This window comes from Nerophis lumbriciformis, linkage group LG27, assembly GCF_033978685.3.
Source record: "Nerophis lumbriciformis linkage group LG27, RoL_Nlum_v2.1, whole genome shotgun sequence".
Classification (NCBI taxonomy): Eukaryota; Metazoa; Chordata; class Actinopteri; order Syngnathiformes; family Syngnathidae; genus Nerophis; species Nerophis lumbriciformis.
The window spans coordinates 11,448,364-11,474,881 of NC_084574.2; the positions used below are offsets into that span (position 1 = coordinate 11,448,364).

General features: G+C 37.6%; 1 protein-coding gene across 4 annotated transcripts; it reads left to right on the top strand.

The window, feature by feature from the left end:
• Positions 1-1,189: 1,189 nt before the first annotated feature.
• On the top strand, positions 1,190-26,287 carry LOC133570302 (uncharacterized). 4 transcript variants are annotated; one of them, XR_012051244.1, is made up of 16 exons: positions 1,190-1,315; positions 3,759-4,025; positions 4,821-5,075; positions 5,265-5,561; positions 7,194-7,406; positions 8,684-8,872; positions 10,327-10,539; positions 11,820-12,008; positions 13,461-13,673; positions 14,952-15,140; positions 16,901-16,981; positions 17,075-17,155; positions 19,335-19,436; positions 19,845-19,980; positions 20,097-20,743; positions 20,777-26,287. XR_012051244.1 is itself a non-coding variant. In XM_061923147.2 (15 exons), the coding sequence occupies exons 1-14, from the start codon at positions 1,261-1,263 to the stop codon at positions 19,958-19,960; spliced, it is 2,460 nt and encodes an 819-aa protein (XP_061779131.2). In that variant the 5' UTR covers positions 1,190-1,260; the 3' UTR covers positions 19,961-19,980; positions 20,097-26,287. The 4 variants fall into 4 exon arrangements, 3 of the variants coding, with proteins under 3 accessions (XP_061779131.2, XP_072772467.1, XP_072772466.1); XM_061923147.2 differs by having other exon boundaries at positions 20,097-26,287; XM_072916366.1 differs by lacking the exon at positions 10,327-10,539 and having other exon boundaries at positions 20,097-26,287.
• Positions 26,288-26,518: the final 231 nt, after the last annotated feature.

Consider the following 26,518-nt stretch of genomic DNA (forward strand, 5'->3'; position numbering starts at 1 on the left):
GACAACGACCCAAAACACATTGCAAAAGTGGTGAAGAAATAGTGAATCCAATGAAGAATCTGTGGAGGAAGCTAAAGATCAGGTTGATGGTAAGAAGACCCTCCAACCTGGAAGAGTTGGGGCTCATCGCTAAAGATAAATGGGTAAAAATACTAGTGGAGACATGCAAAAAGCTGGTCAGCATTTATAGGAAGCATTTGATCTCTGTAATAGCCCAAATATGGCTTTTTTTTTATTGATTATTGAGAAGGGTATTAATGATTTTGGACATGCCACTTTTTGTTCAAATGTAAATAAAAGCTGACCAGCTTTACTTTCCACAATAACGCCTCGTGTACGTCGTTTTATTATCTTCTGGAAGACACCTGAGTCAGTTCCAATCAAGAAAAAAACTTGCTGGTTGAATAAAATTGACTTTATTTGCCAGGGGTATGAATACCTTTGGGCTCTACTGTATATATTTATATATATATATATATATATATATATATATATATATATATATATATATATATATATATATATATATATATATATATACTTACTGTATTATAACTGTTTACATTGCTTTTTTAATTAATTCTGGTATCATATTTGTAAATAATGTATCTGCCCTTTTGTTGTTGTGTTTTGTTGTTGTGTCCTCTCAGTATTGTCCCCCACAAGACTTCTTTTTTTCTTCTTTCTATGTCCTCCTGTTGCACCAAACATTTAATGAAGTAAATACTAATAATGTAACAAGAGAAGTATCTCACACTTATCCTTTATAAAGTAAATCTGTACAGCAGATACATCATCCAGATCAGTACATTTTAATCTAAAAAAAAAAAATAGTAAAGGTGTTACGACCCAGCTTTTCCCTTCTGCTAGCTGGTACTGGAGGTTCCAGTTGCCATCAGGGGCTGACTGGTCATGAACTGAACCTGCACGGTGATGGACCTGAATGGCCTTCAAACCTTCCCCTATCCTGCACCTCATCTCTGGGGTCACTTTTTAAACCTTCACTCCAGGTTGAGACTGTGCAGGATTATTTTGAAGATATTTACATTTAAAAAAAGTTTTAAAAACAACATTTTCCTCATGTCACATTTTGTATGTTCACAGTCCTGGGTGGCAGATATCTGACGTCAGGATAAGGGTGACAACACCAGAATGGGGAAGACACCAGGCTGCGAGAGGAGGAGCTTTCACAGGTATGACCTCCATCTACTGAGTGGTTTGCGAGTCATTCAGACAATCTGCCAGAGGACAACAGACATCATGAATATGATTGTCTTCTTTCTTCTGGCCGTGCAAATGCACAGTGTGGTGTCAGGTAAGCCATTTTTCTTTACCACTTTGTCAACTTCTTTGTAACATTTGCTATTCTTATCTAACTTTATGTCATTAAAAACGGTTGTCATGTATATTGTCATAAATCTGCTAGTCATTGTCTTTTGACATCAATTTCATTGAATGAATATGAAGGACCTGAGTAGTCCTGAGTTCAATCCCGGGCTCGGGATATTTCTGTGTGGAGTTTGCATGTTCTGCCCGTGACTGCGTGGGTTCCCTCCGGGTACTCCGGCTTCCTCCCACCTCCAAAGACATGCACCTGGGGATAGGTTGATTAACAACACTAAATGGTCCCTAGTGTGTGAATGTGAGTGTGAATGTTGTCTATCTGTGTTGGCCCTGTGATGAGTCGGCGACTTGTCCAGGGTGTACCCTGCCTTCCGCCCGGATGCAGCTGAGATAGGCTCCAGCGCCCCCGCCACCCCAAAAAGGGACAAGCGGTAGAAAATGGATGGATGGATGGAATTGTTTGGTGAAACATATTAAAGCTTCAGCTTGACTATAGGAAGATGCTCCTTATTGCATTAGCCATGGGTGTCACCAGACAACTTTAATTGGGTATTGTATTACTGATGTTGATAGACGTCCCACCCCCCCACCCCCACCCTTGCCCCGCCAAAACAGAGCTAGATAGGGTGGCACTAAGAGGAGATAAGAAAGTGGGAGGTAAATTCTTAAGCTGAGTAGTAACAAGTTATTAGCAACTTTGTTTGAAAAAATTCCTTTGATTTTGTTGCTGCTGAGAATGCTAATCAGGGTGATGGAGAAGGACAGAGAGAAGGAGGAGGGAGTGGATGAGGGAAAGTGGGAGTGGTGGGGTTGAAACAAGTCAGGAAGGATGACAGCGACATGATGAGGCAGCAGTTTGAAGTTGAAGCATCCACAAAGGAGGAGGGGACATTAGTGACTTAAGGAAAGCATGATCGTCCCAAGCAAGTTAAAGGAGGTGTTTGCAACTTGATCACAGTGCATGCCAAACAGCGCCCCCTAGTGACAGGACAGTAGACCCAGGCCTTATTTGATCACTGTATTTATTGTAGAATTCTTTATTGAAGAATTACCCGCAAGCAGTTTTAATTTGAAAAACAATAAAACACAAAAGCTTTGCAGTTTTATGTTTTGTATTTAGTTGAATTTTGTTTAACAAGTGGCAGCATTCATTTAGTGTAGCTTATTTTTACGCCTCCGGACATGTTTAATGGTATTACCGGTATTATTATCATCATTATTATAACTATTATTATCATTAATATTATTATACCATTTTCATTTTGAATATAAGAAACACGTAAACAAAATATTAACAAATACATAACCTACAGTATTTTAATTTCATTTAAAAAATAGGTATTCAGTATAATATTTTGTTTTCATTCTCCAATGGAAATGTGTCATAAATGTAACATATTTATTTACAAATGAAAATAGTAAAAAAAAATGTTCAAACCCCATTTAAAAGAAAAAATATTTATATATTTTCCACATGTACAAACTCAACAAAACACAGATGAAGAGTGGATCTTCAGATCGACAGGCGGATCGGTGCAGCGTCTGCAGTGATGTGGACCCTGTATCGGTCCGTCATGGTGAAGAAGGAGCTAAGTAAAGGCAAAGCTCTCAATTTACCGGTCGATCTAAGTCCCCATCCTCACCTATGGTCATGAGTTTTGGGTGATGACCCAAAGGACAAGATCACGGGTACAAGAATAGAATGGATAGAATAGAATGGACTTTATTGTCATTATATTTGCATATAACGAGATTAAGGACTCCAACTTAAGGTGCAGTAGTGGAAACAAATATGGAATAAAAATAAATCACACAAGTAGTAATAAAGATTAAAAAAATAGTAATTGAAATAAACAGACTACTATCCAATAAGAACAATAAGCAATCGTGTACAATATACAAAATACTGTACAAACAGCCGAAATGAGTTTCCTTTGCCGGGTGGCAGGACTCTCCCTTAGAGATACGGTGAGAAGCTCTGTCATTCAGGAGGAACTCAAGAGTAAAGCTGCTGCTCCTCCACATCGAGGAGCCAGATGATGTGGCTCAGGCATCTGATCAGAATGGCCCCATAACGCCTCCCTCGGGGGGTGTTTAGGACGCGTCCGACCAGTAGGAGACCACAGAGAAGACCCAGGTCACGATGGAGAGACTATGACTCCCAGGTGGCCTGGGAACGCCTCGAGATACCCCGGGAAGAGCTGGAAGAAAGTAGCTGGGGAGAGGGAAGTCTGTGCTTCTGTTCTAAGGTTGCTGCCCCCGCTACCCTACTTCAGATGAGCAAAATAAAAAGGATGGATGGATGGATGGATCTAGCAGTGCACATCAGGACTTGACTGAAAACTAAACTGCTTAAAAGATTGTTGAACATGAAATCCAATTTAAATAAATATGTTTTTTTCTTTTTCTTTTAGTGAATCACTCTCTGCGGCATATCCAACTGGTGTACTATCGAGATTCACAGCTCAAGCAGTATGTTGACGATGGTACTCTGGATGGCCAAGACATTTTCTTCTACAGGAGCAAGAACAGACAAGTAGAACCGGTTCAGGACTGGATGAGAAAAATCACAGCAGAAGATCCTCAGTACTGGCAGAGAGAGACCAAGAAGGCTGTTGTTCGTGAGCAGTTCCTCACAAACAGATTTGAAACTTATTTGAAGGATTTGAATCAAACTGAAGGTTTGTTTATGTTGAACTTTCAACTGTTAAGTTATGTTAGATGTTCTATTTTAATACTTTTTAATACGCACACATTACTTTGTGAAACGCACACGTTATTGTACATATATTTTGTCTCTGTCCATCCTAGAATGACCTATGAAAAAACATTATTTGTGTGTGTGTGTGTGTACTCGTGTGTGTGTGTGTATCTCTGTGTTATGGTGTTGAGGTTTTCCTTTGCTTTACAACACTTTGTGTTAGGAATTTGCAGGTTATGAATGACTCCTTCAATACTTGATACTAAATCGTCTCAATTCACCCGTTCCCTTACTTATACCTGCTACTGCGAGCTAGATTAAAAAAGGTAACATGTCATTAATTGTGCAAAGCTACAAATCTGGTCCATGTCTTAAAACGGCAAATTTTTCTCCTTCCTGCCCAGGCGGAATCATAAGCTCAACAAAACCATTAATTCACTTGCTCATTTGGCAAGTTTCCCTGACTCGCTGACTCTGTGAAGACTCAAGTTTTACTGACTTAAGGTTACTTGGCAAACACTAAAATGTACTGATTTTACCGAGTTTCACTGACTCCCGAGTAGTTGATCAAGACTCGAGTCCAAGGGGGGAACTTGTTGCATATATGCAAGTTTCTGCACATGCCTTTGTGACGAGTAACTTAAGTGAAAGAAGTACCCCAATAGACACTTTAGTGAAAGAAGTACCCCAATAGACACTTTAGTGAGTGACTCATAAGAACTTGAGCCATTAAACAAATCAAGTTTCACATAACTATGTCTTGTTACTCTCTCAGGTGATCAAGTTGCTGTGTGGTTTTCTGGATGTAAATGGAATGATGAGACTGATGAGGTCACAGGTTGGTATATGGAAGACATGGAATTTACTGAAGACGAAAACCCAATGAAGAGATGGACCGCAGCAAAAGATCAAGGGGATCACATCAAACTGATCTGGGACGATGACAAAGCTCCCCCAGACACCTTCATGTTCGACAGTGAGGAGTGTCCTTCTTACTTGAAGATGCTTGTGAGCATCTTAACGAGAACAGGTAGAACCTCACCTTTTACTTTCACCTTTGTAACCATGTTAGCATGTTCTCTATAGCAACATTATTAGCATTACAAACTACACTCTCTTTATACTCTTCCTATTTTCTGCCTTTCCGTCCATATTTACTCCTCCCACACCTTCTCTCCATATTGTTCTCTGTTCATACATAACCTCACTTCCTGTGCAGAGCTTCCAAAGGTGTCCCTACTCCAGGAGACACCATCTTCTCCGGCCAGCTGCAACGCAACAGGTTTCTACCCCGACAAAGCCGTCATGTTTTGGAGGAAAGACGGCGAGAGGCTGCACGAGGGCGTGGACCACGGAGAAATGCTCCAAGACGGAACCTTCCAGATGTCTGTGGACCTGAACGTGACGGCCGACATGGAGGGCAAGTACGAATGTGTGTTTCAGCTGACTGGCGTCAAGGAGGACATCGTCACCGAGCTGGAGAGCAGAAGCATCCTGAGCAACGCGAGCGGTGAAGGTGAGAAAGACACATGTGGTTGATTGGCACATTGATGTAGATTAGGGGTGTAACCATTCATCCATAGAATGATCTATCAATTTATGTTCCTAAGATTCAACTCCATCGATCCGTGCTCGGCATGTTGACCTTCCGCAAAATATATATTGCGCTAACATCGTTTTAAAAGGCAGTCAATCGATTTTATTGATACTAAGAAAAGAAAACATTGGATGTAAGAATGTCCGACTTTATATGAAGTTTAGAATTTGACAATGAGGACGTTAAATGTTACTCAAGTCTGTCTGCCCGTCTGTGGCCATCAGTCATCAAAACAAAAAAGGCAGATACGTACGGTGGCCGGGAAACGTCAGAACAAATGCAAACGCCACAAAACAAAAACATAAAGCCGAAAGCCACAACACAACAACTTTCAGCCCAAAGCCACGACAAAAACAAACACCACAACACAATAACATGAAGCCATAACACAACTTTAAGCCACGGAGCAACTTTCGTCGACGGACCAAGTGGCCGAGGCGGGAGATTGAAAACGGTGGAATGAACATAGAGTGTTAGTGTTCATGAAAAAGAAAAAAAAGTTATTTATGACTGAAAAAGTTGTTGACTTTTCCAACTTTGTTCATAACACCGTTTTCAACTTTCTGCCTCAGCCATTGTGGTCCATCAATTCCTTCATGTCTTTTTTATTGTGTTTTGGCTTTTAGTTGTTGTGTTGTCGCATTTGTATTTGTTGTGGCTTTTGCAATCATGTTGTAGCTGAAAGTTGTTGTGTTGTGGCTTCATGTTGTTGTGGAGTTTGCATTTGTTGTGATCTTTTCTCGGCCTGTTTATTAAAATGAGAGTAGTAGCAGATCAAACCACTGCTCATTTAACCTGAAATTTCTCAGGTTAATTTACTGTTAAATCAACCTGAAGAGATGTTGGTTGCACTTTGTTTGATATTAATGTTGTATTATTTCATGTTGAAAAACAAAAGCAAACGTTAACAGGTAAATCTACAGTTGAAATTTTGGTTACTGTACTTTAGACAATTTGTTGAATGTAAAAAAAAATGTTTTTTTCTTAATTCATTAATAAGTGTTGGTTGGACTTTATTTAAATAATATGTAAATGCATTGGCCATTACTTGTTGTTTACTTGCTTGTTTGTATGTATAATTCATTCATGCATGATTTCCTTACAAGAAGGAACGGGAATATTGGAAACTTCACCTGCAGTGTCCAGTATCCAGTATTTATTTGACAGTCACACTGCTTGACTTATTTTTTGCTAAAAAGTTACTGCATTGATTTCTACTTACTTGAATCGTTTTGTATCGTATCGTTCTAAAAAAAAATATATATCGTCCTTGAATCGTATCACCAACCACAAATTATGATTTTTATCAAATTGGTATTAAAACTAATCGTCACACCCCTAATGTAGATGTTTCTCATCAGAAGTCTAATTGTCCCTTATATTGATCCATGCTATGTAATTAGCACGTTACTGTTTCAGCTGCTATGTGGTGATGTACAACAGAATCTAGGTCCAGTTGTCAACCCTCACACGGACCAACAAACCCATTTATCAATTTATTTGTGTGAATCACTTTTAACTTTGTGCTTGTTCATTCTACTTTCTATCCAGACCTCAATACAACCATCTCTGGTAATAACAGCCAAGCGACGTCATGGCCTACCACCATCACTATCAGACCAACAACCAGCGGTACTTCCAATGACAACCAAACTACTACCTGGCCGAACACAACCATTGAAGGAACCACCCGACCCAGTCTCAACAACTCGGATGCCACCCCGCCAACTCCTGGTCACATGAAGTCCACAGATCATCTGGAAGGTAAACAGACAAAGGGACAATTTTAGACTGTAAATATGAGACATTAAGTCCAGGCCTAAGTATATTCTGAGTGGTTATTTAAACATGAGGAGCATCAGTTCAAATAAGATCTAATTCTTAATTCAAATATTAACTTGATTTATATATGACTATATATTTGTTTAACAGAAACGTTGCTGCACTAAAACATAGCAGTAAAAATATTGGATATATTTTAATATTTGTGCTTTAAAAATACCAGTAAATGGAGTCATGAAATTTAGTAAAGAGAAGTTCTAATACAGAGCTAGAATGGAATACTCCTTTTGAATGTTTCACCCTTAATGTGAGTCAGCGTAATTCTAAAATATTTGTTTTGTATAATCCTCCATCCTGTTCAGTCTCCTTGTTTGTGAAATTTTTTTTTAACATAGGAGTAAGAGAAATGTGTAGTTTTCAAAATAATTGTATAATGTCTGACTGTCTGTAAGGCCAAGAATGCTTTTATGCTGAGTTCTAACTGGGGATTGGATGAGCGCTAGAAAGTCAAAGTAATCATCTTACACTTAACTTTGTTATATTCTATGTCATGATGACAATGGTTGATGATATTAATGTTGTATTATTTCATGTTGAAAAACAAAAGCAAACGTCGACAGGTAAATCTACAGTTGAAATTTTGTTTACTGTACTTTAGACAATTTCTTGAATGTAAAAAAAAAAAAAAGTTTTTCTTAATTCAATCTAAAGTGTTGGTTGGACTTTATTTAAATAATATGTAAATGCATTGGCCATTACTTGTTGTTTACTTGCTTGTTTGTATGTATAATTCATTCATGCATGATTTCCTTACAAGAACTAACAAGAATATTGGAAACTTCACCTGCAGTGTCCAGTATCCAGTATTTATTTGACAGTCACACTACTAGACTTCTTTTTTGCTAAAAAGTTACTGCATTGATTTGTACTTACTTGAATCGTTTTGTATCGTATCGTTCAAAAAAATATACATCGTCCTTGAATCGTATCACCAACCACAAATTATGATTTGCATCAAATTGTTATTAAAACTAATCGTCACACCCCTAATGTAGATGTTTCTCATCAGAAGTATAATTGTCCCTTATATTGATCCATGCTATGTAATTAGCATGTTACTGTTTCAGCTGCTATGTGGTGATGTACAACAGAATCTAGGTCCAGTTGTCAACCCTCACACGGACCAACAAACCCATTTATCAATGTATTTGTGTGAATCACTTTTAACTCTGTGCTTGTTCATTCTACTTTCTATCCAGACCTCAATACAACCATCTCTGGTAATAACAGCCAAGCAACCTCACGGCCGACCACCATCACTATCAGACCAACAACCAACGGTACTTCCAATGACAACCAAACTACTACCTGGCCGAACACAACCATTGAAGCAACCACCCGACCCAGTCTCAACAACTCGGACGCCACCCCGCCAACTCCTGGTCACAGTAAGTCCACAGATTATCTGGAAGGTAAACAGACAAAGGGACAATTTTAGACTGTAAATATGAGACATTAAGTCCAGGCCTAAATATATTCTGAGTGGTTATTTAAACATGAGGAGCATCAGTTCAAATAAGATCTAATTCTTAATTCAAATATTAACTTGATTTATATATGACTATATATTTGTTTAACAGAAACTTTGCTGCGCTAAAACATAGCAGTAAAAATATTGGATATATTTTAATATTTCTGATTTAAAAATACCAGTAAATGGAGTCATGAAATTTAGTAAAGAGAAGTTCTAATACAGAGATAGAATGGAATACTCCTTTTGAATGTTTCACCCTTAATGTGAGTCAGCGTAATTCTAAAATATTTGTTTTGTATAATCCTCCATCCTCTTCAGTCTCCTTGTTTGTGGAATTTCTTTTTAACATAGGAGTAAGAGAAATGTGTAGTTTTCAAAATAATTGTATACTGTCTGACTGAAAGGCCAAGAATGCTTCATGGGCAGCACGGTGGCAGAGGGGTTAGTGCATCTGCCTCACAATACGAAGGTCCTGAGTAGTCTTGGGTTCAATCCCGGGCTCGGGATCTTTCTGTGTGGAGTTTGCATGTTCTCCCCGTGACTGCGTGGGTTCCCTCCGGGTACTCCGCCTTCCTCCCACCTCCAAAGACATGCACCTGGGGATAAGTTGATTGGCAACACTTTAAATTGGCCCTAGTGTGTGAATGTGAGTGTGAATGTTGTCTGTCTATCTGTGTTGGCCCTGCGTTGAGGTGGCGACTTGTCCAGGGTGTACCCCGCCTTCCGCCCGATTGTAGCTGAGATAGGCTCCAGCGCCCCCCGCGACCCCAAAAGGGAATAAGCGGTAGGAAATGGATGGATGGATGGCAATCTAAAGTGTTGGTTGGACTTTATTTAAATAATATGTAAATGCATTGGCCATTACTTGTTGTTTACTTGCTTGTTTGTATGTATAATTCATTCATGCATGATTTCCTTACAAGAACGAACGGGAATATTGGAAACTTCACCTGCAGTGTCCAGTATCCAGTATTTATTTGACAGTCTCACTGCTTGACTTCTTTTTTGCTAAAAAGTTACTGCATTGATTTGTACTTACTTGAATTGTTTTGTATCGTATAATTTCTAAAAAATATATATATCGTCCTTGAATCGTATCACCGACCACAAATTATGATTTTTATCAAATTGTTATTAAAACTAATCGTCACACCCCTAATGTAGATGTTTCTCATCAGAAGTCTAATTGTCCCTTATATTGATCCATGCTATGTAATTAGCACGTTACTGTTTCAGCTGCTATGTGGTGATGAACAACAGAATCTAGGTCCAGTTGTCAACCCTCACACGGACCAACAAACCCATTTATCAATTTATTTGTGTGAATCACTTTTAACTTTGTGCTTGTTCATTCTACTTTCTATCCAGACCTCAATACAACCATCTCTGGTAATAACAGCCAAGCGACGTCATGGCCTACCACCATCACTATCAGACCAACAACCAGCGGTACTTCCAATGACAACCAAACTACTACCTGGCCGAACACAACCATTGAAGCAACCACCCGACCCAGTCTCAACAACTCGGATGCCACCCCGCCAACTCCTGGTCACATGAAGTCCACAGATCATCTGGAAGGTAAACAGACAAAGGGACAATTTTAGACTGTAAATATGAGACATTAAGTCCAGGCCTGAATATATTCTGAGTGGTTATTTAAACATGAGGAGCATCAGTTCAAATAAGATCTAATCCTTGATTCAAATATTAACTTGATTTATATATGACTATATATTTGTTTAACAGAAACGTTGCTGCACTAAAACATAGCAGTAAAAATATTGGATATATTTTAATATTTGTGCTTTAAAAATACCAGTAAATGGAGTCATGAAATTTAGTAAAGAGAAGTTCTAATACAGAGCTAGAATGGAATACTCCTTTTGAATGTTTCACCCTTAATGTGAGTCAGCGTAATTCTAAAATATTTGTTTTGTATAATCCTCCATCCTGTTCAGTCTCCTTGTTTGTGAATTTTTTTTTTAACATAGGAGTAAGAGAAATGTGTAGTTTTCAAAATAATTGTATAATGTCTGACTGTCTGTAAGGCCAAGAATGCTTTTATGCTGTTATGTTCTAACTGGGGATTGGATGAGCGCTAGAAAGTCAAAGTAATCATCTTACACTTAACTTTGTTATATTCTATGTCATGATGACAATGGTTGATGATATTAATGTTGTATTATTTCATGTTGAAAAACAAAAGCAAACGTCGACAGGTAAATCTACAGTTGAAATTTTGGTTACTGTACTTTAGACAATTTCTTGAATGTAAAAAAAAAAAATTGTTTTTCTTAATTCAATCTAAAGTGTTGGTTGGACTTTATTTAAATAATATGTAAATGCATTGGCCATTACTTGTTGTTTACTTGCTTGTTTGTATGTATAATTCATTCATGCATGATTTCCTTACAAGAACTAACAGGAATATTGGAAACTTCACCTGCAGTGTCCAGTATCCAGTATTTATTTGACAGTCACACTACTAGACTTCTTTTTTGCTAAAAAGTTACTGCATTGATTTGTACTTACTTGAATCGTTTTGTATCGTATCGTTCAAAAAAATATACATCGTCCTTGAATCGTATCACCAACCACAAATTATGATTTGCATCAAATTGTTATTAAAACTAATCGTCACACCCCTAATATAGATGTTTCTCATCAGAAGTCTAATTGTCCCTTATATTGATCCATGCTATGTAATTAGCACATTACTGTTTCAGCTGCTATGTGGTGATGTACAACAGAATCTAGGTCCAGTTGTCAACCCTCACACGGACCAACAAACCCATTTATCAATTTATTTGTGTGAATCACTTTTAACTTTGTGCTTGTTCATTCTACTTTCTATCCAGACCTTAATACAACCATCTCTGGTAATAACAGCCAAGCGACGTCATGGCCTACCACCATCACTATCAGACCAACAACCAGCGGTACTTCCAATGACAACCAAACTACTACCTGGCCGAACACAACCATTGAAGCAACCACCCGACCCAGTCTCAACAACTCGGACGCCACCCCGCCAACTCCTGGTCACAGTAAGTCCACAGATTATCTGGAAGGTAAACAGACAAAGGGACAATTTTAGACTGTAAATATGAGACATTAAGTCCAGGCCTGAATATATTCTGAGTGGTTATTTAAACATGAGGAGCATCAGTTCAAATAAGATCTAATTCTTAATTCAAATATTAACTTGATTTATATATGACTATATATTTGTTTAACAGAAACTTTGCTGCGCTAAAACATAGCAGTAAAAATATTGGATATATTTTAATATTTTTGATTTAAAAATACCAGTAAATGGAGTCATGAAATTTAGTAATGAGAAGTTCTAATACAGAGATAGAATGGAATACTCCTTTTGAATGTTTCACCCTTAATGTGAGTTGGCGTAATTCTAAAATATTTGTTTTGTATAATCCTCCATCCTCTTCAGTCTTCTTGTTTGTGGAAATTTTTTTTAACATAGGAGTAAGAGAAATGTGTAGTTTTCAAAATAATTGTATACTGTCTGACTGAAAGGCCAAGAATGCTTCATGGGCAGCACGGTGGAAGAGGGGTTAGTGCATCTGCCTCACAATACGAAGGTCCTGAGTTGTCTTGGGTTCAATCCCGGGCTCGGGATCTTTCTGTGTGGAGTTTGCATGTTTTCCCCGTGACTGCGTGGGTTCCCTCCGGGTACTCCGCCTTCCTCCCACCTCCAAAGACATGCACCTGGGGATAGGTTGATTGGCAACACTAAATTGGCCCTAGTGTGTGAATGTGAGTGTGAATGTTGTCTGTCTATCTGTGTTGGCCCTGCGATGAGGTGGCGACTTGTCCAGGGTGTACCCCGCCTTCCGCCCGATTGTAGCTGAGATAGGCTCCAGCGCCCCCCGCGACGCCAAAAGCGAATAAGCGGTAGGAAATGGATGGATGGATGGCAATCTAAAGTGTTGGTTGGACTTTATTTAAATAATATGTAAATGCATTGGCCATTACTTGTTGTTTACTTGCTTGTTTGTATGTATAATTCATTCATGCATGATTTCCTTACAAGAACGAACGGGAATATTGGAAACTTCACCTGCAGTGTCCAGTATCCAGTATTTATTTGACAGTCTCACTGCTTGACTTCTTTTTTGCTAAAAAGTTACTGCATTGATTTGTACTTACTTGAATCGTTTTGTATCGTATAATTTCTAAAAAATACATATATCGTCCTTGAATCGTATCACCGACCACAAATTATGATTTTTATCAAATTGTTATTAAAACTAATCGTCACACCCCTAATGTAGATGTTTCTCATCAGAAGTCTAATTGTCCCTTATATTGATCCATGCTATGTAATTAGCACGTTACTGTTTCAGCTGCTATGTGGTGATGTACAACAGAATCTAGGTCCAGTTGTCAACCCTCACACGGACCAACAAACCCATTTATCAATTTATTTGTGTGAATCACTTTTAACTTTGTGCTTGTTCATTCTACTTTCTATCCAGACCTCAATACAACCATCTCTGGTAATAACAGCCAAGCAACGTCATGGCCTACCACCATCACTATCAGACCAACAACCCGCGGTACTTCCAATGACAACCAAACTACTACCTGGCCGAACACAACCATTGAAGCAACCACCCGACCCAGTCTCAACAACTCGGATGCCACCCCGCCAACTCCTGGTCACATGAAGTCCACAGATCATCTGGAAGGTAAACAGACAAAGGGACAATTTTAGACTGTAAATATGAGACATTAAGTCCAGGCCTAAGTATATTCTGAGTGGTTATTTAAACATGAGGAGCATCAGTTCAAATAAGATCTAATTCTTAATTCAAATATTAACTTGATTTATATATGACTATATATTTGTTTAACAGAAACGTTGCTGCACTAAAACATAGCAGTAAAAATATTGGATATATTTTAATATTTGTGCTTTAAAAATACCAGTAAATGGAGTCATGAAATTTAGTAAAGAGAAGTTCTAATACAGAGCTAGAATGGAATACTCCTTTTGAATGTTTCACCCTTAATGTGAGTCAGCGTAATTCTAAAATATTTGTTTTGTATAATCCTCCATCCTGTTCAGTCTCCTTGTTTGTGAAAATTTTTTTTTAACATAGGAGTAAGAGAAATGTGTAGTTTTCAAAATAATTGTATAATGTCTGACTGTCTGTAAGGCCAAGAATGCTTTTATGCTGAGTTCTAACTGGGGATTGGATGAGCGCTAGAAAGTCAAAGTAATCATCTTACACTTAACTTTGTTATATTCTATGTCATGATGACAATGGTTGATGATATTAATGTTGTATTATTTCATGTTGAAAAACAAAAGCAAACGTCGACAGGTAAATCTACAGTTGAAATTTTGGTTACTGTACTTTAGACAATTTCTTGAATGTAAAAAAAAAAAATTGTTTTTCTTAATTCAATCTAAAGTGTTGGTTGGACTTTATTTAAATAATATGTAAATGCATTGGCCATTACTTGTTGTTTACTTGCTTGTTTGTATGTATAATTCATTCATGCATGATTTCCTTACAAGAACTAACAGGAATATTGGAAACTTCACCTGCAGTGTCCAGTATCCAGTATTTATTTGACAGTCACACTACTAGACTTCTTTTTTGCTAAAAAGTTACTGCATTGATTTGTACTTACTTGAATCGTTTTGTATCGTATCGTTCAAAAAAATATACATCGTCCTTGAATCGTATCACCAACCACAAATTATGATTTGCATCAAATTGTTATTAAAACTAATCGTCACACCCCTAATGTAGATGTTTCTCATCAGAAGTCTAATTGTCCCTTATATTGATCCATGCTATGTAATTAGCATGTTACTGTTTCAGCTGCTATGTGGTGATGTACAACAGAATCTAGGTCCAGTTGTCAACCCTCACACGGACCAACAAACCCATTTATCAATTTATTTGTGTGAATCACTTTTAACTTTGTGCTTGTTCATTCTACTTTCTATCCAGACCTCAATTCAACCATCTCTGGTAATAACAGCCAAGCGACGTCACGGCCTACCACCATCACTATCAGACCAACAACCAACGGTACTTCCAATGACAACCAAACTACTACCTGGCCGAACACAACCATTGAAGCAACCACCCGACCCAGTCTCAACAACTCGGACGCCACCCCGCCAACTCCTGGTCACAGTAAATCCACAGATTATCTGGAAGGTAAACAGACAAAGGGACAATTTTAGACTGTAAATATGAGACATTAAGTCCAGGCCTAAATATATTCTGAGTGGTTATTTAAACATGAGGAGCATCAGTTCAAATAAGATCTAATTCTTAATTCAAATATTAACTTGATTCATATATGACTATATATTTGTTTAACAGAAACTTTGCTGCGCTAAAACATAGCAGTAAAAATATTGGATATATTTTAATATTTCTGATTTAAAAATACCAGTAAATGGAGTCATGAAATTTAGTAAAGAGAAGTTCTAATACAGAGATAGAATGGAATACTCCTTTTGAATGTTTCACCCTTAATGTGAGTCGGCGTAATTCTAAAATATTTGTTTTGTATAATCCTCCATCCTCTTCAGTCTCCTTGTTTGTGGAAATTTTTTTTAACATAGGAGTAAGAGAAATGTGTAGTTTTCAAAATAATTGTATACTGTCTGACTGAAAGGCCAAGAATGCTTCATGGGCAGCACGGTGGCAGAGGGGTTAGTGCATCTGCCTCACAATACGAAGGTCCTGAGTAGTCTTGGGTTCAATCCCGGGCTCGGGATCTTTCTGTGTGGAGTTTGCATGTTCTCCCCGTGACTGCGTGGGTTCCCTCCGGGTACTCCGCCTTCCTCCCACCTCCAAAGACATGCACCTGGGGATAGGTTGATTGGTAACACTAAATTGGCCCTAGTGTGTGAATGTGAGTGTGAATGTTGTCTGTCTATCTGTGTTGGCCCTGCGATGAGGTGGCGACTTGTCCAGGGTGTACCCCGCCTTCCGCCCGATTGTAGCTGAGATAGGCTCCAGCGCCCCCCGCGACCCCAAAGGGAATAAGCGGTAGAAAATGGATGGATGGATGGATGGAGTAAGAGAAATGCTTAGTTTTCAAAATAATTGTATAATGTCTGACTGTCTGTAAGGCCAAGAATGCTTTTAAGCTGAGTTCTAACTGGGGATTGGATGAGCGCTAGAAAGTCAAAGTAATCATTTTACACCTAACTTTGTTATATTCTATGTCATGATGACAATGGTTGATGATATTAATGTTGTATTATTTCATGTTGAAAAACAAAAGCAAACGTCGACAGGTAAATCGACAGTTGAAATTTTGGTTTCTGTACTTTAGACAATTTCTTGAATGTAAAAAAAAAAAATTGTTTTTCTTAATTCAATCTAAAGTGTTGGTTGGACTTTATTTAAATAATATGTAAATGAATTGGCCATTACTTGTTGTTTACTTGCTTGTTTGTATGTATAATTCATTCATGCATGATTTCCTTACAAGAACGAACGGGAATATTGGAAACTTCACCTGCAGTGTCCAGTATCCAGTATTTATTTGACAGTCTCACTGCTTGACTTCTTTTTTGCTAAAAAGTTACTGCTTTGATTTGTACTTACTTGAATCGTTTTGTATCGTATAATTTCTAAAAAATATATATATCGTCCTTGAATCGTATCACCGACCACAAATTATGATTTTTATCAAATTGTTATTAAAACTAATCGTCACACCCCTAATGTAGATGTTTCTCATCAGAAGTCTAATTGTCCCTTATATTGATCCATGCTATGTAATTAGCACATTACTGTTTCAGCTGCTATGTGGTGATGTACAACAGAATCTAGGTCCAGTTGTCAACCCTCACACGGACCAACAAACCCATTTATCAATTTATTTGTGTGAATCACTTTTAACTTTGTGCTTGTTCATTCTACTTTCTATCCAGACCTCAATACAATCATCTCTGGTGAAAACAGCCAAGCAACCTCACGGCCTACCACCATCACTATCAGACCAACAACCAGCGGTACTTCTCATACTCATACTCATACTCATACTCATACTCATACTTCTTCCAATGGCAACCAAACTACTACCTGGCCGAACACAACCATTGAAGCAACCACCCGACCCAGTCTCAACAACTTCGAACCCACCCCGCGAACTCCTGGTCACATCAAGTACACAGATTATCTGGAAGGTAAACAGACAAAGGGACAATTTTAGACTGTATATATGAGACATTAAGTCCAGGCCTAAATATATTCTGAGTGGCTATTTAAACATGAGGAGCATCAGTTCAAATAAGATCTAATTCTTAATTCATATATTAACTTGATTTATATATGACTATATATTTGTTTAACAGAAACTTTGCTGCACTAAAACATATCAGTAAAAATATTAGATATATTTTAATATTTCTGCTAGGAATGATGTTTTATAAAAAATTATCGCGTTCGAGCCCATTATCGAATCCTCTTATCGAACCGATTCCTTATCGATTCTCTTATCGAATCCAGATAGGTTGTTGTATATGGGAAAAAACACACAATATTTGGTTTAACAAAAGCTCACTTTTATTAAATTAAAATAAAAAAATAAAAAAATTAAATTAAATAAATAAATAATTATTGACTGTTGTTACCCCCCTTAAAAAAAAAAATATATATATATATATATATATATATATATATATATATATATATATATATATATATATTGACTGTTGTTACCCAAAGTATATTAAGTGGATTTTTTCAGAAAAACAAATATATATAGTAACACAAAAACAACCTGTCTCTGTGATCACTATAGGTGTATAAATAATACTATAGTGTTAAATAAAATCAGTCCCTTGGGCACAAAACTGAAATAATACAGCTCTCCAAAAAGTGCACTTCTGCTGCTATTGGAAGGTCCTTCTGGGGTCCATCAGTGTGGCCTCCTCTAGGAATGACTGCACGTCCTTGTCCTGGAGGGAAAATGAGGGACAGACACAGCATAGAATTAGGGGGGAAATTAGCTGAATGTGAAGACTAGGGTGTCTGTTATTAAGTCTTTAGCATTAGTATGTGGAATTAAATGATGGAATGGATTAAGTAATGAAGTTAAACATTGTACTGATATGATCTACTTTAAGATGTTGTTCAAATTAATAGTGCTTACAAAGTACAAAGAAGAATTATGAGAAATACTTTCAACCTTATTGAAAATATGATATTCTTCATCTCAGTATATTAATAATGACTGAATTAATTAATTACATATTACAAAACTGTGATTACTGTGACACTTGTCTTTATATATGCGTTGGACACGCCTTCCAACTTCCCTTTTGTCTACCATAACGGGAGAGGTAGGCGTCCATGCGACGACAGAAAATGTCATGTTAAGAACTTCAGTTCAATTTCTTGTTCTGTATTGTATTTTGTGTAGGGACTCGACGACGTTAAAAACTTATTGACAACAATTTTATTCTGTGTTTTATCAGGTATGTTTATTTCACTGTTGTACGCCCTTTTGTCTACCATAACGGGAGAGGGACTCGACGACGTCAAAAACTTATTGACAACAATTTTATTCTGTGTTTTATCAGTAAAGTGCAGCTGAGCAATCCACGGTGTCGGTCGTTTTTCATAAAAGCCACACAACGCAGAGAGGAAAAGACCACCGGTTACATATATATATAATAAACCTTGTTGCTGCTTCTGTATCTGCCGTCTAATGACTGAGCTACGTCATTTTCTGGGTCGTGCCACAGGGCATTTCCTATGAGACGAGATTCGTTCCCAGGGATTGGAATAAAGAACCAACTCTTTTTCTTTACTATAGTGGCCTCGATGACGGGAACCGGTTCTCAAAAAGGGATTTGAGTCCATGGAATCGGTTATTTTCTTATCAAACAACCGGGAGAACCGGTTTCGAACATCATCCCTAATTTCTGCTTTTAAAATACCAGCAATGGAGTCATGAAATTTAGTAAAGAGAAGTTCCAATACAGAGATAGAATGGAATAGTTCTTTTGAATGTTTCACCCTTAATGTGAGTCGGAGTAATTCTAAAATATTTGTTTTGTATAATCCTCCATCCTCTTCAGTCTCCTTGTTTGTGGAACATTTTTTAACACAGGAGTAAGGGAAACGTGCAGTTTTCAAAATAATTGTATATTGTCTGATTGTCTATAAGGCCAAGAATGCTTTTATGCTGAGTTCTAGCTGGGGATTGGATGAGCGCTAAAAAGTCAAAATAGTCATCTTACACTTAACTTTGTTATATTCTATGTCATGATGACAATGGTTGATCTTTACATGCAAAGTAGTTATGAAGATTTCCTTGCCATGTTTTGTCAACCCAGTTATGCTTTTCGCCCTCAACAGAAAACTTGAGCGTCAAGGTCGCTGTTGTCACGGTGGGGGTCGTTGCTGGGGCTGTCCTTCTGTCGGCCATCATCTTTGGGATTGTCAAGCGTTACAGACACAGTGAGTTACATATCTTTTGTCTTTTTCTTGTCTTTTATTCCTCAGCGCAGCATCACTCGACCTGTCAAACTGACCATTTCTGACCAGAAAACAGCCTTATTTTGTCTTCATTATTTTATTTTAATAGTGTTCTGTAGTTTTCCCATCATGCAATTGTATTTTATTTTAATCCCCTCCGACAGCAAAACTACCAGAATGTCCCCTTATTTTCAGGTGACATCACGTGTGCACACTTATCTTGCTGACTCATTAAGAGGAAGTAAGAGAGAAACATCAAGTTTCTAAGTCTCACCTCAAAGATCTCATGCGAGTGATGAGGAACCTTCTGGATGCACTTTCTTCACCATGAGTGAGGTGTTTGGTTAGCATGAGTAACCAGCTAACAGTGCGTTTGTGTTTGTTCAACAGCTCACGGTTTTTACTGGGTCAACAGGCCCACTGAATCATGGGTCACAGTGGCCATGCGGCATCTGAGCCTTACTCGGTCTGAGTCTGATTCTGAGTCTGAGTCTGAGTCTGAGTGAGACACAGCAGCTGGCACACAGTGAGTTAACTTACAAGCACTGTTTGCATGTCCAAATGTTTTTGGACTCGGTGTGAAGATGATCTTTAACTTAGATTAACTTTTGTGGGTAATATGCTGTCATCTTCTTCCTTCAGGAACACAAAGATGTCTCCATCGCTGAGGGACATCATTTCACATGGAGATGAGATGAAGATGTTCTTTGTTCCTTATGATACATATACCTTTTACTCATATTTTACTGTTACATCATGCAATGTCTTTTCTGGGTACTTACAAAATGGAGATGAGATGGAGATGAGATGGAGATGAGATGGATGAGATGGATGAGATGGAGATGAAATGGAGATGAGATGGAGATGAGATGGAAATGAGTTGGAGATGTTCTTTGTTCCTTATGATACATATACCTTATACTCATATTTTACTGTTACATCATGCAATGTCTTTTCTGGGTACTTAAAAAATGGAGATGAGATGGAGATGACATGGAGATGAGATGGATGAGATGGAGATGAAATGGAGATGAGATGGAGATGAGGTGGAGATGAGATGGAGATGAGATGGAGATGAGATAGAAATGAGTTGGAGATGTTCTTTGTTCTTCATGATACATATACCTTATACTCATATTTTACTGTTACATCATGCAATGTCTTTTCTGGGTACTTAAAAAATGGAGATGAGATGGAGATGAGATGGAGATGAGATGGAGATGAGATGGAGATGAGATGGAGATGAGATGGATGAGATGGAGATGAAATGGAGATGAGATGGTGATGAGGTGGAGATGAGATGGAGATGAGATGGAGATGAGATGGAGATGAGATGGAGATGAGATGGAGATGAGATGGAGATGTTCTTTGTTCTTCATGAGACATATACCTTGTACTCATAATTTACTGTTACATCATGCAATGTCTTTTCTGGGTACTTAAAAAATGGAGATGAGATGGAGATGAGATGGAGATGAGATGGATGAGATGGAGATGAAATGGAGATGAGATGGTGATGAGGTGGAGATGAGATGGAGATGAGATGGAGATGTTCTTTGTTCTTCATGATACATATACCTTATACTCATATTTTACTGTTACATCATGCAATGTCTTTTCTGGGTACTTACAAAATGGAGATGAGATGGAGATGAGATGGATGAGATGGATGAGATGGAGATGAAATGGAGATGAGATGGAGATGTTCTTTGTTCTTCATGATACATATACCTTATACTCATATTTTACTGTTACATCATGCAATGTCTTTTCTGGGTACTTAAAAAATGGAGATGAGATGGAGATGAGATGGAGATGAGATGGAGATGAGATGGAGATGAAATGGAGATGAGATGGTGATGAGGTGGAGATGAGATGGAGATGAGATGGAGATGAGATGGAGATGTTCTTTGTTCCTTATGATACATATACCTTTTACTCATATTTTACTGTTACATCATGCAATGTCTTTTCTGGGTACTTACAAAATGGAGATGAGATGGGGATGAGATGGAGATGAGATGGATGAGATGGATGAGATGGAGATGAAATGGAGATTAGATGGAGATGAGATGGAAATAGTTGGAGATGTTCTTTGTTCCTTATGATACATATACCTTATACTCATATTTTACTGTTACATCATGCAATGTCTTTTCTGGGTACTTAAAAAATGGAGATGAGATGGAGATGACATGGAGATGAGATGGATGAGATGGAGATGAAATGGAGATGAGATGGAGATGAGGTGGAGATGAGATGGAGATGAGATGGAGATGAGATGGAGATGAGATGGAAATGAGTTGGAGATGTTCTTTGTTCTTCATGATACATATACCTTATACTCATATTTTACTGTTACATCATGCAATGTCTTTTCTGGGTACTTAAAAAATGGAGATGAGATGGAGATGAGATGGAGATGAGATGGAGATGAGATGAAGATGAGATGGATGAGATGGAGATGAAATGGAGATGAGATGGTGATGAGGTGGAGATGAGATGGAGATGAGATGGAGATGAGATGGAGATGAGATGGAGATGAGATGGAGATGAGATGGAGATGTTCTTTGTTCTTCATGATACATATACCTTATACTCATATTTTACTGTTACATCATGCAATGTCTTTTCTGGGTACTTAAAAAATGGAGATGAGATGGAGATGAGATGGATGAGATGGAGATGAAATGGAGATGAGATGGAGATGAGGTGGAGATGAGATGGAGATTAGATGGAGATGAGATGGAAATGAGTTGGAGATGTTCTTTGTTCTTCATGATACATATACCTTATACTCATATTTTACTGTTACATCATGCAATGTCTTTTCTGGGTACTTAAAAAATGGAGATGAGATGAGATGAGATGGAGATGAGATGGATGAGATGGAGATGAAATGGAGATGAGATGGTGATGAGGTGGAGATGAGATGAAGATGAGATGGAGATGTTCTTTGTTCTTCATGATACATATACCTTATACTCATATTTTACTGTTACATCATGCAATGTCTTTTCTGGGTACTTAAAAAATGGAGATGAGATGGAGATGAGATGGATGAGATGGAGATTAAATGGAGATGAGATGGAGATGAGGTGGAGATGAGATGGAGATGAGGTGGAGATGAGATGGAGATGAGATGGAGATGAGATGGAAATGAGATGGAAATGAGTTGGAGATGTTCTTTGTTCTTCATGATACATATACCTTATACTCATATTTTACTGTTACATCATGCAATATCTTTTCTGGGTACTTAAAAAATGGAGATGAGATGAGATGAGATGGAGATGAGATGGAGATGAGATGGAGATTAGGGACGGCGTGGCGCAGTGGAAGAGTGGCCGTGCGCAACCCGGGGGTCCCTGGTTCAATCCCCACCTAGTGCCAACCTCGTCATGTCCGTTGTGTCCTGAGCAAGACACTTCACCCTTGCTCCTGATGGGTGCTGGTTAGCGCCTTGCATGGCAGCTCCCTCCATCAGTGTGTGAATGTGTGTGTAAATGGGTAAATGTGGAAGTAGTGTCAAAGCGCTTTGAGTACCTTGAAGGTAGAAAAGCGCTATACAAGTACAACCCATTTATCATTTATTATTAGATGGAGATGTTCTTTGTTCCTTATGATACATATACCTTATACTCATATTTTACTGTTACATCATGCAAAGTCTTTTCTGGGTACTTAAAAAATGGAGATGAGATGAGATGAGATGAGATGGAGATGAGATGGAGATGTTATTTGTTCTTTATGATACGTATACATTATATTCATATTTTACTGTTAAATCATGCAATGTCTTTTCTGGGTACTTAAAAAATGGAGATGAAATGAGATGAGATGGAGATGAGATGGAGATGAGATGGAGATGAGATGGAGATGTTCTTTGTTCTTCATGATACATATACCTTATACTCATATTTTACTGTTACATCATGCAATGTCTTTTCTGGGTACTTAAAAACTGAAGATGAGATGAGATGGAGATGAGATGGAGATGAGATGGAGATGAGATGGAGATGAGATGGAGATGTTCTTTGTTCTTCATTATACATATACCTTATACTCATATTTTACTTTTACATCATGCAATGTCTTTTCTGGGTACTTAAAAAATGGAGATGAGATGAGATGGAGATGAGATGGAGATGAGATGGAGATGAGATGGAGACAAGATGGAGATGAGATGGACATGTTCTTTGTTCTTCATGATACATATACCTTATACTCATATTTTACTGTTACATCATGCAATGTCTTTTCTGGGTACTTAAAAACTGAAAATGAGATGAGATGGAGATGAGATGGAGATGAGATGGAGATGAGATGGAGATGAGATGGAGATGTTCTTTGTTCATGATACATATACCTTATATTCATATTTTACTGTTACATCATGCAATGTCTTTTCTGGGTACTTAAAAAATGAAGATGAGATGAAATGGAGATGAGATGGAGATGAGATGGAGATGAGATGGAGATGTTCTTTCTTCCTTATGATACATTTACCTTATACTCATATTTTACTTTTACATCATGCAATGTCTTTTCTGGGTACTTAAAAAATGGAGATGAGATGAGATGGAGATGAGATGGAGATGTTCTTTGTTCTTCATGATGCATATACCTTATACTCATATTTTACTGTTACATCATGCAATGTCTTTTCTGGGTACTTAAAAATGGAGATGAAATGAGATGAGATGGAGATGAGAATGGAGATGAGATGGAGATGAGATGGATATGTTCTTTTTTCTGCATGATACATATACCTTATACTCATATTTTACTGTTACATCATGCAATGTCTTTTCTGGTTACTTAAAAAATGAAGATGAGATGAGATGGAGATGAGATGGTGATGAAATGGAGATGTTCTTTGTTCTTCATGATACATATACCTTATACTCATATTTTACTGTTACATCATGCAATGTCTTTTCTCGGTACTTAAAAAACCCGTTATGATCATTTCAAAGTTTTGTCGTTTCAGATTGATTTAGGTCCTAATGTGCGTGTTGCTTTAAATGCAAACTAATAGTAGTGGAATCGCCGCTATTTATTGATGACAATCACATAGTGCCACATTTCTTTCAATAAATTAATTTGTTCATTCCGGCTCCAGAAGGAGGAAGAGTCAGAAAGTGATGTTGAGAGAAAAATACAAGAAGAGAACAAGATAAAGATTTAAGTTTTCGCAGCACAAACTGAAAGCCAACTAAGATGAAAACTGTGAAATAAAAGTAAAACATAGTATATTTTTAACAGATATTACTTTAAATTAATTACAATATTGATACGCCAAAACATGGATTTGTCAAAATTGAAGTCGAATGTTCTATTGGCAAACACACATTCAAAGCAGTACCATTGCAGTGTGACCACAGTGTTGTCACTTGATTGGTAGTTAAGTCATTTCATGGTTTTACCTTCGACCAGTAACCTTTAACAGTTAACGTTTTTTACCCGAGTGTTAAAAAGTGACATGTCTGCATTACTCAAGTGTCATTTATCGTCACATTTAAGATGTTTTATTTTTAGACTGGTAAGCTTTCTTAAAGAGAACTGCACTTTTTTTTCACAACCCTTATGAAAGACATGACAATGAATGGATTTAAAAAAAAAAAAAAAGCATTCTATCTCTTAAATAAACGTGAATAAAAGTCTACTTACAGTGGAGCCTATGGGGCGTCCTCTATTCCTCCCATAAAACCCAATTAGTAGCGATCCAAAAACTGCCAACAATACTCCATTTACATTTCCATCCATCCATGTCCTACCGCTTGTCCCTTTCGGGGTAGCGGGAGTGCTGGAAGATATCCCAGCTACATTCAGGCGGAAGGCGGGGTACACCCTGGACAAGTTGCCATCTCATCGCAGGGCCAACACAGATAGACAACATTCACATTCACATTCACACACTAGGGACCATTTAGTGTTGCTAATCAACCTATCCCCAGGTGCATGTCTTTGGAGGCTACATTTCGTGACTTGAAAATTAACCAAATATTAATGACATCTGTATTATAACGCAGACAATCTATTGATCACAAGATTGTGTGTAATGTTGACATGATTGACTGATCAGCTGCTTCCTCGTTTCCTTGCTCGTCAAACTTTATTGTATATCATAAATCATGCCTCTCACCTGGACAAAATAAGGCTGAGGGTGTATTCCGACAAGATGGTACACTATTTTAGACCCGGAAATGGCAAGTACGACACAAAAAGACGCTTGGTTTCCCCCACCTTTGCTTTGCGAAGACTATGAGTCATTCTTCATCTAACTGGGAATATATGAACATCTAGTAGCCGGCATCCTTATGACAGCAGACCTTGCCCAGTAAATGATGTTTTATCATGTCTGTTGGCTCTGATGAAGTCTGTAGTGAGTAATAATCAGTAATGTAATTAAAAAAAAAAAAAAAGCGAACGTCGTAATGCGTTTTTTTTTTATTAATGCGCCGCATATCATTAAAATGATCAAAATACGTAAATATTAAATATTATAAATGTGCCCGTTACTACATTACATATACTGTATACTTACATCATGTATACACAACTTTAATGGAGGTGTTTGGATGTTTTTTTTAAGGATTTTATAGGCAGAATACAGCGGCTTGCATAGCCTCCATTGTAAGCGGACTTTTGATCGCATGTATTTCATATTTAGCATGCATAAAAATACATCTGTCATCATGTCTTTCATGATTGCGAATGATAGGCAAAATTCGGGAAAAAAAGTGCCGTTTCCCTTAAAACTTGTATGAATAATCTTGAAATTACATGTTTTAATGTCTGTACCATTATTAAAGATTTTTTGATTGCAATTTCTGTTTCGTTGATTTGTTGTTTCCGATGTATAAAAAAAGATGAGAGGCAGCAATACATTATCTTCCATGATAATGAAGACATCCATCCATCTTCTTTTACTGTATACCAGTTTACATTCATGTTCATCCATCCATTATTTCCTCCTCACCTAATCCTGGTTGCAGACACAGCAGTCTGTCAGCAGTCCCTGTCTCCGATCACTTCCTCTAACTTCACTCCCAAGGTCA

What these genes read in the sequence shown, in the direction of transcription:
- LOC133570302 (XM_061923147.2), top strand. Translation starts at nt 1,261, where the DNA reads ATGAATATGATTGTCTTCTTTCTTCTGGCCGTGCAAATGCACAGTGTG. An exon ending in GTCCACAGATCATCTGGAAG is followed by an intron (nt 10,540 to 11,819) that starts GTAAACAGACAA and finishes CTTTCTATCCAG; the next exon opens with ACCTTAATACAACCATCTCT. An exon ending in GTACACAGATTATCTGGAAG is followed by an intron (nt 17,156 to 19,334) that starts GTAAACAGACAA and finishes CGCCCTCAACAG; the next exon opens with AAAACTTGAGCGTCAAGGTC.